The sequence below is a fragment of the Camelina sativa genome, chromosome 17 (assembly GCF_030686135.1).
Source record: "Camelina sativa cultivar CO46 ecotype springtype chromosome 17, ASM3068613v1".
Classification (NCBI taxonomy): Eukaryota; Viridiplantae; Streptophyta; class Magnoliopsida; order Brassicales; family Brassicaceae; genus Camelina; species Camelina sativa.
In genome coordinates this window covers 5134707-5147292 of record NC_141896.1, presented here as the reverse complement: position 1 = coordinate 5147292, position 12586 = coordinate 5134707, and the positions used below count along the sequence as shown (strand labels likewise).

At 38.6% G+C, this 12586-nt stretch overlaps 2 protein-coding genes and 1 pseudogene across 4 annotated transcripts; 2 read left to right on the top strand and 1 right to left on the bottom strand.

Annotated features, from left to right (window-relative positions):
• The first annotated feature begins 74 nt into the window (after positions 1-74).
• LOC104759184 (putative disease resistance protein At1g12290 pseudogene) lies at positions 75-3570 on the top strand (annotated as a pseudogene). The gene is made up of 2 exons (XR_015586530.1): positions 75-210; positions 852-3570. The product of XR_015586530.1 is annotated as a putative disease resistance protein At1g12290 pseudogene (transcript).
• An 846-nt stretch (positions 3571-4416) lies between these two features.
• LOC104755494 (disease resistance protein SUMM2) lies at positions 4417-8196 on the top strand. 2 transcript variants are annotated; one of them, XM_010477893.3, is made up of 4 exons: positions 4417-4515; positions 4621-4799; positions 4881-4952; positions 5298-8196. In XM_010477893.3, exon 4 carries the CDS (start codon positions 5327-5329, stop codon positions 8006-8008), a length of 2682 nt encoding a protein of 893 aa, XP_010476195.2. In that variant the 5' UTR covers positions 4417-4515; positions 4621-4799; positions 4881-4952; positions 5298-5326; the 3' UTR covers positions 8009-8196. The 2 variants fall into 2 exon arrangements, with proteins under 2 accessions (XP_010476195.2, XP_010476194.2); XM_010477892.3 differs by having other exon boundaries at positions 4417-4799.
• On the bottom strand, positions 8189-10802 carry LOC104755495 (hsp70-Hsp90 organizing protein 1-like). The gene is made up of 7 exons (XM_010477896.3): positions 9814-10802; positions 9430-9718; positions 9228-9313; positions 8904-9127; positions 8750-8816; positions 8591-8650; positions 8189-8420 (listed from the first exon to the last, which is right to left on the bottom strand). The coding sequence occupies exons 1-7, from the start codon at positions 10696-10698 to the stop codon at positions 8307-8309; spliced, it is 1725 nt and encodes a 574-aa protein (XP_010476198.1). The 5' UTR covers positions 10699-10802; the 3' UTR covers positions 8189-8306.
• Positions 10803-12586: the final 1784 nt, after the last annotated feature.

Sequence of the window (12586 nt, the reverse complement as noted above, 5' to 3'; positions counted from 1 at the left end):
TTACTTGCCTAATCTGTAGATTATTTAACTTTGTTTTCACTAATTTGAAATGTTTTTGGATTGCATCTTGCCACTGCTTGAATGCGTGTTTTTGTGCAGAGGGAGGTAAATCTTGCTGTTCCTAAGCCGCCACCATACGATTGAGAGTGCATGCTTCAGTTCTTGGTTGGGAAAAGCCATTACTTCTGTGTTCCAGAGCTACTAATTCAGGTACTCCTTTCAAAGATTACGGTTATCTTATCAGAATTCTGCATCGACCTTATGTGCTATGTATTCATGTGAATGAAGCTCTTTTGCGAATAACTTTTTTTTTATTGTGATGACTGAGCCAGTTCCTGTAATTTGTTAAGACGAAGTTAACTAATCTGCTAAGGTGTAATTAACAGCGCTGACTATTTTTGGTATGGTTTTACGAATTAACTTGTTGTGCCTTTGAAAAAGACGGGATTGTATTAAGCGTCAAAATACAGATGAAGATCTGTTTTCGTTGGCAGTTTCCTCATTTATTTATAGTAGAAATGAAAGTGACATAGCTACTGTAATTGTTTCTACAACTGTCATATTCTTTGGATTTTGGTATATTACATATGAATTTGATGCTACCATACAAACGAAGGAGACTCTGACTCATTCTAACCATTTTTTTCCTGCAAATTTCCTAGTTGGGGAGTTATTTCTTTTCTTTCCAACTAATCTTTTCATATCTCATTTACTAGTTTTCAGTCCAAGATTAAGGTTCCTCGTTGCATATGTGAATCTTCTTTGTGTGCTAAGTGCAAGATGGGTGGTTGTGTCTCTGTCCAAGTATCATGCGATCAATTGTTGAACCATCTCTGTAAATGCTTTTGCAGAAAACTTAGCTTTATTCATAATCTCAAGAAGAATCTCACGGCTCTGGAGGAAGCCATGGAAGATCTCAAGGCTGTACGAGCTGATCTGCTATGTAAGGTGCAGACAGCAGAAGAAAAAGGTCTACAAAGACTTCATCAAATCAAGGTATGGCTTAAGAGAGTCAAGACTATCGAATCCCAATTCAATGATCTAAATAGTAGTAGAACTGTTGAACTTCAAAGGTTGTGTTTTTATGGTGCTAGCTCCAACAACTTAAGATTGAGCTATTGCTACGGGAAAAAGGTTTTCGTGATGTTGAATGTGGTTCAAGACTTAAAATCTAAAGGGTTTTTTGAAGAGGTGGCTCATGCAGCTGTGAGAGCTATGGCTGAGGAAAGGCCTCTACAGCCTACGATTGTTGGTCAGGAAACAATTCTTGAAAAGGCATGGAACCACCTCATGGATGATGGAACTAAGATTATGGGTCTCTATGGCATGGGTGGAGTAGGAAAAACAACTCTTCTCACTCGGATCAATAATAGGTTTTGTGACACCGACGATGGTGTTGAAATTGTCATTTGGGTTGTGGTTTCTGGTGATATACAAATACACAAGATACAAAAAGAGATTGGCGAAAAATAGGATTTAAAGGCGTGGAATGGAACCAGAAAAGTGAAAACCAGAAGGCTGTCGACATACACAGTTTTCTAAGCAAAAGGAGATTTGTGTTGCTTTTAGATGACATATGGAAGAGAGTGGAACTAACTGAGATTGGAATCCCGAATCCAACAAGTGAAAACGGATGCAAAATAGTATTCACCACTCGCTGTCAAAGTGTATGTGCGAGCATGGGGGTTCATGATCCGATGGAAGTCCGATGTTTAGGTACAGTTGATGCGTGGGATTTGTTCAAAGAAAAAGTTGGAGAAATCACATTAAGAAGCCACCCTGACATTCCTGAAATCGCAAGAAAAGTTGCTCGAGCATGTCGTGGCTTGCCACTAGCGCTAAACGTCATTGGAGAGACAATGGCATGCAAGAAGACAACTCAAGAATGGGATCATGCAGTAGACTTTTTAACAACATATGCTGCAAATTTTGGTGCTGTGAAGGAGAAGATTCTTCCTATTTTGAAGTACAGCTATGATAATCTGGAAAGTGAGAGTGTCAAATCTTGTTTCAAATATTGCTCTCTGTTTCCTGAAGATACATTGATAGAAAAAGAGAGGCTGATAGATTATTGGATTTGCGAGGGCTTCATTGATGAATATGAAAGTAAAGAAGGAGCTGTAAACAAAGGCCATGTGATACTTGGCAATCTTGTGCGTGCCTCTTTATTGGTGGAAGGAGAAAAGTTCAACAACAAGTCATATGTGAAGATGCATGATGTTGTTCGTGAGATGGCCCTATGGATAGCATCTGACATCATGAATCAGAATGGAAATTGTATTGTACGAGCTGGTGTTGGGTTAAACGAAATACCAAAGGTGAAGGATTGGAAAGTGTTGAGAAGGATGTCATTGGTGAATAATAGGATTAAAGAGATAAGTGGCAGTCCTGAGTGTCCCAAACTTACAACTTTGTTCCTTCAGGATAACCGCCTTCTGGTAAATATCTCTGGGGAGTTCTTCCGGTCTATGCCAAAATTAGTTGTATTAGATCTATCATGGAACGTCAATCTCAAAGGGTTACCGGAGCAAATATCAGAGTTGGTTTCATTGAGATATCTTGACTTGTCAGATTCAAGCATAGGGAGATTGCCAGTTGGTTTACTAAAGTTGAAAAATCTGGTACATCTGAATCTAGAGTCTATGTTGTGCCTTGAGAGTGTTTCAGGGATTGATCATCTGTCGAATCTGAAGACGTTGAGGCTACTAAATTTAAGAATGTGGCTAACTATAAGCTTACTGGAGGAGCTAAAACGCTTGGAGAATTTAGAAGTTCTAACCATAGAGATCACGTCAAGTTCAGCTTTGGAACAACTGTTATGCTCTCACAGGTTGGTGAGATGTCTTCAGAAGGTATCTATTAAATTTCTCGACGAAGAATCAGTCAGAATATTGACGTTGCCATCTATAGGCGATCTCCGGGAAGTCTTCATAGGGGGATGTGGAATGCGAGATATAATTATAGAAAGGAACACAAGTCTGACAAGCCCAAGCTTTCCAAATCTATCCAAAGTTTTAATAGCTGGTTGCAATGGTCTTAAGGATTTGACGTGGTTGTTGTTTGCACCAAACCTCACTCATCTCAATGTATGGAACTCACGCCAAGTAGAAGAATTAATAAGCCAAGAGAAAGCAGGCAGGGCTGATGATATTGTGCCTTTCAGGAAACTAGAATACCTGCACTTGTGGGATCTACCTGAACTGAAGAGTATATATTGGAGTCCTTTGCCTTTTCCATGTCTGAATAGGATCAATGTACAAAACAAGTGTCGAAAGCTGAGAAAGCTTCCACTGGATTCTCAAAGTTGCATTGTAGCGGGTGAAGAACTACTTGTCATACAATATGGAGATGAAGAGTGGAAAGAAAGAGTCGAGTGGGAGGACGAAGCGACAAGACTCCGTTTTTTACCATCATGCAAGTTGGTTTTGTATAATCGATGAACGAAAGCAAAAAGCTTGAGAAAAAAAAAAACTTGTATGTATGTTTTGGAGTGTTCTTTGGATTTGTATTTTGTATGACTTTAATCTCCGTTGTTTTGTGTAAATGAGAAAATATTATAGAGTTCTAATCTATAAGTGTTCAACCGTTTCTTTAGAAGATTAAAATGGTGTATTCATATACTAAAATAGTGAAGGAGAAACAAAAATACTTCCTCTGTTTCAGGTTAAATGCTTAACATGCAGTTCAAAATACCTCCTCAAAACAGAGTCCGGTTTGATGTCAAAAATCAGAAGGGAAAAAAAAAGTCCGGTTCAGACCGGTTAAAATAAGAAATTGGGTCGAAGTTAATTTCATATCATCAAATAGAAGAAACACATGACATGACGTCATGTCATCTCGTTCTCGGCACACTACCACCTCCACCTCCGGCGGGAGCATCACCGTTTCAATCAACGGAACGGAGAACTCTTGTGAATGGGGGTAAAATCGTCTTGATTTGGTTTCAATTACTACTTATTTTTTTTTCTAAAAATAATTAGTTTGATGTTGTTTCGCTAAATTCTTCTTCTCTCTTTAAAATCCAGAGATGGAGTTTGCCAAGGAAGGAGAGGTTCTCCAGAGAGAAAAGGGTCAGTTTTGTTTGATGAGTTATAAAAATAATCCCTTTTTATTTTTTAAATGTCGGAATGATAGGTTCTCTCGAGTTAGTTTAGTAGTGTTAGTCATGGGTCTAAGTAGCTCACCAACTCCCACAATTTTGTTCTTTTGGCTTTTCGTATGGTTGAAATCAGTTTTTTTTGATATGTGAAGTTTAGGTTTGTCTGTTTTTGTTTCTTTTTCTGAGCTGTGTGATGGGAAGTTGTGTATCTGTCTCGTTGCCATGTGATCAAGTGGTGGATCAGTTCACTCAGTGGTTATGTGTCAGGGGTTGTACTTATATTCGCAATCTCTCTGAGAAATCTGGCTTCTCTGCAGAAAGTCATGGGAGTGCTCAAGGCAAAGAGAGATGATGTGCAAGGAAGGGTAGACAGAGAAGAGTTCACTGCGCGTCGTAGAAGGCTTTCCCAAATCCAGGTATGGCTTGTGAGTGTCCGAGCCATTGAAAACCAAGTCAATGATCTCTTTAGTACTAGTGACGTTGAGCTTCAAAGGTTGTGTCTTGGTGGTGTTTGCTCTAAGGATTTGAAACGGAGTTATCGTTTTGGGAAAAGGGTTAGTGTAATGTTGAGGGAGGTTGAGAGTATTACTTCTCAAGGAGTATTTGATGGAATTTACGGTTTCGTTTTTAGTCAGTCCTGACTCAGGAGGGCAGATGCATAAGCCATAAGTAACTATCGTTATTCAATCCGTTAGATAAGGTACTCATTTCAAAGATCATAGCCGCAAATTCTCATCAGTCTTATTTTCATGAAACTCATTTGAAAAGAGATAATTATCAGGTTCTTGTGCTGCTTGGAAATTTCCAAAGTGAAGTTGATATACGCAGGAATACAAATGGAGTTGCCAAGGAGGTAATTTGTTTGCTCGAATGAATCTAATGTTCTGTATCAAGCAGCGATAATATATATGTGTATGTTTTGCAATATTCTAGGGAAAAGGAACACAAAATCCATAAAATAGTAGTCTTTAAGACATTTCTACAAGACTTCAACTTTTGTGTTTTGTCTTTTTTGCATTGAAATTTCTACAATATTATAAGAATAATGGGAAATGTCATAATCGTGGAAAAGTCTAAATATTCTCACATCAATTATGCATACAGTGACATCTTGTGTGGTTGAGAAAATCAATTATACTTCCCTATCTCCTCTGTTCACACTTTTGAATAATTGTCACTCTCTCAATTTGGTTTCCAGTTTTGCTCTCTGAATCTCTCTTTCCAGCAATGGGAGGTTGTTGCTCGGTCTCGTTGCCATGTGATCAAGTCGTGAATCAAGTCTCTCAATGGTTATCCCTCAGGGTAGATTATATTCACAAGTTAGCTGGGAATCTAGCCTCTCTTGAGAAAGCCATGGTACTGCTCAAGGCAAAGCAAAATGATGTGGAAGGAAGGGTAGACAGAGAGGAGTTCACAGGGAGTCGTAAAAGGCTTTCTCAAGTCCAGGTATGGCTTACGAATGTCCTGACCGTCGAGAAAAAATTCAGTGATCTGCTTAGAACTAGGGAGATTGGGCTTGAAAGGTTGTGTCTCTTTGGTTATTGCTCTAAAAATGTGAAAATAAGCTATGTTTATGGGAAAAGTGTTGTCCTGATGTTGAGGGAGATTGAGAGTCTTATTTCTCAAGGAGAATTTGATACGGTGACTGCTGCCACTTCGATAGCTGAGATTCAAGAGGTGCCTATTCAACCTCCAATCGTTGGTCAGGAAACAATGCTCGAAAGGGTATGCAACCGTCTCATGGAAGACGGAGTCAATGTTGTGGGTCTTTATGGCATGGGTGGAGTTGGCAAAACCACACTTCTCACACAAATCAACAACAAGCTTCCTGAAAAATGTAGCGGATTTGGGATTGTGATATGGGTTGGGGTGTCTAGAACTGCGGAGATCCATAGGATTCAAGGAGAGATCGGCAAAAGACTAGGCTTTGTGGCCGAAGAGTGGGATAATAAACATGAAGACCAGAGAGCTCTTGACATACACAAAGTTCTTCGGAGACAAAAATTTGTGTTGTTGTTGGATGACATATGGGAGAAAGTTGATTTAAAAGCGCTCGGAGTCCCTTATCCAAACAGACAAAATGGATGCAAAGTAGTCTTAGCCACTCGTTCTAGAGATGTGTGTGGGCGTATGGGGGATGATGACCCGATGGAAGTCAGTTGTCTAGATCCCCACGAAGCATGGGAATTGTTCCAAATGAGAGTTGGAAAAAACACATTGAAATGCCATCCAGACATTCCTGAACTAGCAAGAAAAGTCGCTGGAAAATGTCGTGGCCTACCTTTAGCACTTAGTGTCATTGGCGAGACCATGGCATGCAAAAGGATGGTACAAGAATGGCGTAATGCAGTTGACGTTTTGAGTTCATATGCTGCAGAATTTTCTGGCATGGAAGACCAAGTTCTTCCAGTTCTAAAGTATAGCTATGATAATATTAACAAGGAGCATGTGCAATCATGTTTCCTATATTGCTCTCTGTTTCCTGAAGATTATCGTATGGAGAAAGAGAGGTTGATAGACTATTGGATATGTGAGGGATTCATAGATGAAAATGAAAGTAGAGAAAGAGAACTAAGACAAGGTTATGAGATCATTGGTATCCTTGTCCGTGCATGTTTGTTGGAGGAGGAAGCAATCAATAAAGAACAAGTGAAAATGCATGATGTGGTTAGGGAGATGGCTCTATGGATAGCATCTGATCTTGGGGAACATAAAGAACAATGTATTGTGCAAGCAGGTGTTGGGTTGCGAGAAGTACCCAAAGTCAAGAACTGGAGTTCTGTGAGAAAGATGTCGCTGATGGAAAATGAGATTGAGACGATATCTGGCAGTCCTGAATGTCCGGAACTTACAACTCTGTTCCTTCAGAAAAACGATTCATTGCTATATATCTCTGATGAATTCTTCCGGTGTATGCCAATGCTAGTGGTTTTGGATCTATCAGGAAATTCACGGCTCCGGGAATTGCCAGAAGAAATATCTAAGTTGGTCTCCTTGCGCTATCTTGACTTGTCATGGACATACATGAAGCGGCTACCTGTTGGTTTACAAGAGTTGAAAAAGCTCAGATATTTGAGATTGGATTACATGAAGAGACTTAAGAGTATTTCAGGGATATCAAGTTTGTCAAGTTTGAGGAAATTGCAGCTTTTACAGTCTAAAATGTCGCTAGACATGAGCTTAGTGGAGGAGTTGCAGCTCTTGGAACACTTAGAAGTTCTAAACACAAGTATCAAGTCGAGCTTGGTTGGGGAGAAGTTAGTAAATGCTCCCAGATTGGTTCAATGTCTTCAAATTGTAGTACTTAGAGGGCTTCAGGAAGAATCATCCGGAGTATTGACTTTGCCAGCTATGGATAATCTCCGTAAAGTCATCTTAAGGAAGTGTGGAATGTGGGAGATAAAGATAGAGAGGACAACATTATCATGGAACAGAAGTCCCACAGCTCGATGCTTTTCAAACCTCTCTACTGTGCATATAAGTAGCTGCAATGGTCTGAAAGATTTGACGTGGTTGTTGTTCGCTCCTAACCTCACTAGTCTCGAGGTTCTGGACTCAGGACTAGTAGAAGGAATAATAAGCCAAGAGAAAGCTATGACTATGAGTTTTACCATTCCTTTTCAGAAATTAGAGAGTCTGCGCCTACACAATTTAGCGATGTTGAGGAACATCTACTGGGAGCCTCTGCCTTTTCCATGTCTAAAGACAATCCACGTAACGCAGTGTCCTGAGCTAAGAAAGCTTCCGTTGGATTCTAAAAGTGTGATGAGGGTTGAAGAACTTGTCATTAAATACCAAGAGGAAGAATGGTATGAACGTGTTGAATGGGACGATGAAGGCACTAGACTCCGTTTCTTACCTTCCTTCAAGTTCTTTGGACCTGAATGGCAAGTTATGTATGTGCGGTAGCGGTTTTAATGAATGATTCAAATTTTGTGATTGACAAAGTTGTTTTGATAAACGAGTGTAGTTAGGCATTTGCTCTCTAATGGATTATGTCCAATAAAATTCATTGTAATGTAAAGCAACGCAAATTTAACTTCATTGTATAAAAAATGAAGGATCGCAGTAGATATTATATCAGAACAGTTTGAAAATATGATTGCAATTTTACTAATTTGGAATTGTTGCACATTGCAAAGATATAATAAGAGCAACAAATGAATGTACAAAAACGGATATTTTCAATGTTTCAACTATTCCGAGTCTATTTCATCTGGACGATCCCAGCGCTAATAAGTTTTTGAATCTTGTTCATAACCATTGGATTTTGCATATGTCTCTGTGCTGCGCTCGAGTTCTCTTGAACATCGGTCAGTACCTGTTTGTAAAAAAAAAGTTTTTGATTGTTCAGAGGCATATTAACATGCAGACTCGAACCAATACCTAAAGACAAATTCAGATACTCAGATCTATCTAGACATCTCACAACAGAGAGTTGCATCAGACATTCACAATTTAGGTGTTGGAAGACAGAGTTTGTTGCTTTACCTGTCTCATTACAGAATCTGTGAGAATGTTCTGGATTTCTGGGTCTTGCATTGCCTTGGCCTACACAAAAGAAAAGGAGAATATCCAAGTTACTTCCCTGGTTTTCTTTTAATCGCAAATGGGGGAAAAAACAATACATGAGAAGCATCAGAATGTAACCTGTCTCTCTTTCAATTCCACAGGGGTAAGGTCACCTCGATTAGCATTGTTAATCTGTTGCACACATCTGCAGAACAGAATTGAACAACATTTAGCAATTTCATGGCGATAGATAGAAGAAAGTTAATAATCTCTGTGTATCTGTGAATATTACCTACTAACACCGTCGAGAAGTTCCTGATTATTCGGATCATGCTTGAGACCCTGTTGGTATGTTTTCATCGCATCCTGATACTCTTTCAAGAAGAATTGAACTGCAGCTTTTCTGCTGTATCCTTCAGAGAAGGTTGGATCAATCTCAATACACTTTTCTGCATCCTTTTGTCCATCAGCCATTGCACCTAGCTTAATGTAACACGCAGCTCGGTTGCTATATCCCTAACAAGAGTGCAAAAAAAGTAGGAAGTTACTCAAACAGTCAAAATAAAGAATCATAGTAGAAGAACTTGAGTACATATGAAAGATGAAATGGCCTTACTTTTGGGTCTTTCGGGTTCCTTTTGATTGCTTCAGTGTAATGTAATATAGCATCAGGATACTTCTGCTCCTTGAAAAAATCATTACCTGTATTAAAAACCACCATATCAGCAGCAGTAAAAAAATGCTAACTCGTTCTTGCTTTTGCAGTTCTATAAGCTTTCTTTCCCCACACGAACAAAATAAGTTGCAAAATCAAACACCTTTTTCACGCTCTTCATCCCCGATCTTGGGATCGAAATACTCCTTCTGCTCCCACTCTTTCTTCGCTCGTTCTGCCTTGTACAGTCTCTCCAATGTATCAGAGTTTCGATACTCTGTAAGAGCTTTCTGGAAAGCTTCAATAGCAGGTTCATAATCTTTCGAGCAATTCACCATCTTGGTCAAAGCAGTCCCTTTCCTAGTCAAAGCTTTAGCTACCATCTTGTAATCTAAACTAAGCTCTCTACCCCTTCCCACTGCCTCGTCACAATCTTTAATGCACTCATCGTACTGAAATCAAAACACACATACCAAAGCAAAATCATCATTCTAGCCTATCATCAACATAAAGAAAAGAACAAAAAGAGCACTATACACATACATACCTCTCCCAATTCAAGATAAACAGCAGCACGATTTGTGATATATGAGATATCTTCATCATCAATCTCAATAGCTTTACAATAATGCTCAATGGCAACTGCGAATTCTTTCTTCGTGAACGCAGCATTCCCAAGCTCGTTCTCCTTTTTGGCTCTCTCCTTCCTCTCTTTCTTCTCCTTCTCTTCCGTCACCAACGGCTCAGGTTCTCGCTTCTTCTTAACCCCAGGCACTTTCCTAGAACTCTGACCCATATAAGAGTGAAGAACCTCCGACTCCGAGTCATCTCCCGGAGGATTCGGCGGTGGCGGCCTGAAATTAACATTCGATAAAACTCCAAGAGATGGCATCACTCTCTGATCCTTCAAATACAAATTGAGATTGCTAGGGTTCTTCTGAATCTCCTGCATCATGCCAACAAAATCAGGCTGCTGCAAAAAGGCTCTAGTCGAAGGATCAGCCGTGAGCTTACTCCACATCTCCGGTCCTTTGAAAGCATCACCAAACGGATTCGGCGGAGGAGCAGATTTTGACCTAGAAACAGAAGCCTCCGCGTCAGCCAATCCCGATTTCAACTCCTCGTCGGTCGGATCGATATCTAAACCCTTCTTGTAAGCCGTTACAGCCAAATCGAATTGGTTTAACCCTAAGTGAGCAGCTCCGAGACGGCTATAACCTTCAGGCCAGTACGGTTTGAGTTTAATCGTCTCATTCGCGTCGGAGAGAGCATCGGCGTAGTGGTGAAGTGAAGCGTGAGCAGCGGAACGGTTAGAGTAGAGGACGTGATCGGTTGGAGAAAGATTAATGGCTTCGGTGAAGTGAAGTATAGCGGAGGTGAAGTCACCGGAAGAGAAAGAAGCGTTTCCTTTAGCTTTAGATTCTTCCGCCATTGTTGAATTGAATCTGAGATCACTCTCTCTTTGGAGCTTTCTTGGGAAAGAGAAGAGAACTGGGAAATAGCTTTTATACAAAGACTCTTGTTTTTGAGAAAATTGGGGACTGTTTGGGTATGAGACTAGAGTTTGTTATATCCGGGTTTACTATTATCCTCGTTGCGTTTAATTATGTGAGATTACGGAGAAACGGTGTCGTTTTCCTATGTTCTTGTGGAGAATCCGGTTATTAGTTGACCCATACGATTTAGTTTCCGGTTCAATTGTTTAGAGTTTCATTTGTCCGGTTCGATTTTTTTTTTTAATTCACTTTTCGATTTTTTTTTTTAATTCACTTTTGATACATCTTGAGCTTGTTGACCAAGCTGATCGAAGAAAGCGTAATTAAGCAAAACCGTAATAAAATCAAATTTCACTTTGCTTTTTCAAGCTGACTTGGGATATATAGTCATTGTGAGATTGAAATGGTCATAACACGTATAAGACAGTATGATTCTTTTGGCTGTCTTTAATATTGTCTTCCTTCCCCGTATCATCCATATATATCCCTCGTTTTGGATCCAAACTCATAGGAATCATCAATGCATATACCTACCAAAGCCGATCAAAGTCAATCGCATAAAATATTGAAAACGAAAATCAGATGCATACTCTAAAATCTAAATGCATGCTACTGACTAAATGAGTGTGTTATCACATTTTACCGAAATACAAAGCAAAACGTACGGGAAAAGGTGTAAATGTAATTTAGCTTCATCACAAATGTGATGATTTCTTTTTGTTAAGTTCGACACTAGTCATTAGCATGCATTTAGAGTATGCATCTGATTTTCGTCTTCATTAGCATGCATTTAGAGTATGTATCTGGTGTATACATTATGATATATGTGAATCCCTGCGATGCATTTCTTAATCTTAATTTTGATTTTTTTAAAATGTTTCGATTAAATATTCATTTTAAATCCTCGATCCTAAAACTCTATCAGGAATACCAAAAGGAAAATCAAGGTTAGAAAGTATCACTGCAGGGTAATGATAGTACACAAAAAAACGGTGACTCATTTTGTAAAGCTCATAACAATTTTACAAAGCCAAATTCTAGAACTAGGACACATGTAAACCAGTGGTATTCTGAGATATTAAAGTCTTTTTGTTTGGTACTTCTGATGGGGTTTATTAGCTAGCTAGTTATTGATGTGAAAGAAACATTCAAATGCTTTTCATTAAAATGAATATCTAGTTTAATCATATTTTGTTTTTAAAAAGTATGCTTTTTTAGAAGATTCAAACACATCTTTTGGTGAGATTCATATATCATGATGTAGAAATCGAGCTTAACACGACGATCAGCACGAAAGCGGTGAAACTATAAACATTTACACCTTTTTCCCCTTTGCTTGATTTGTCTTTTCTTTCTTGTTATAATGGAATGCATTTTGAACATAATCATCCAATTTTTCTATATATACTGTATGTAGTTCTCTTCAAGAAAGAAAAATTAATAGGTTGTTCGTAAAATAGGCATGTGGACTGTAATTAGGAATGCGAGAACGGAAGGTGTGTAAATGTTGCTAGCTTAAAAACCTACAATCCAAAATGAAAAAAAAATAAGATTAAAAAAAAAAATTTAAAACTATTTCCTTCCATAGCCTAAATTGCAACAACATATTACAAAATCAAGGCTTAATTTTTTTCAATACACTTAACTAGAACATAAATTAATGTCGGTGTGTATATATATTATATAGACACATCATGCTTAATTAGATCTAGAAACAAATTTTCTTAATCTTTTAGTATTTTTTTTGATATTTTCATTTCTTAATCTTTTGGTACCGTCTTTATTTCAATATGAGTCTCTTTTAATTTGTGTTCATTTCTTTAT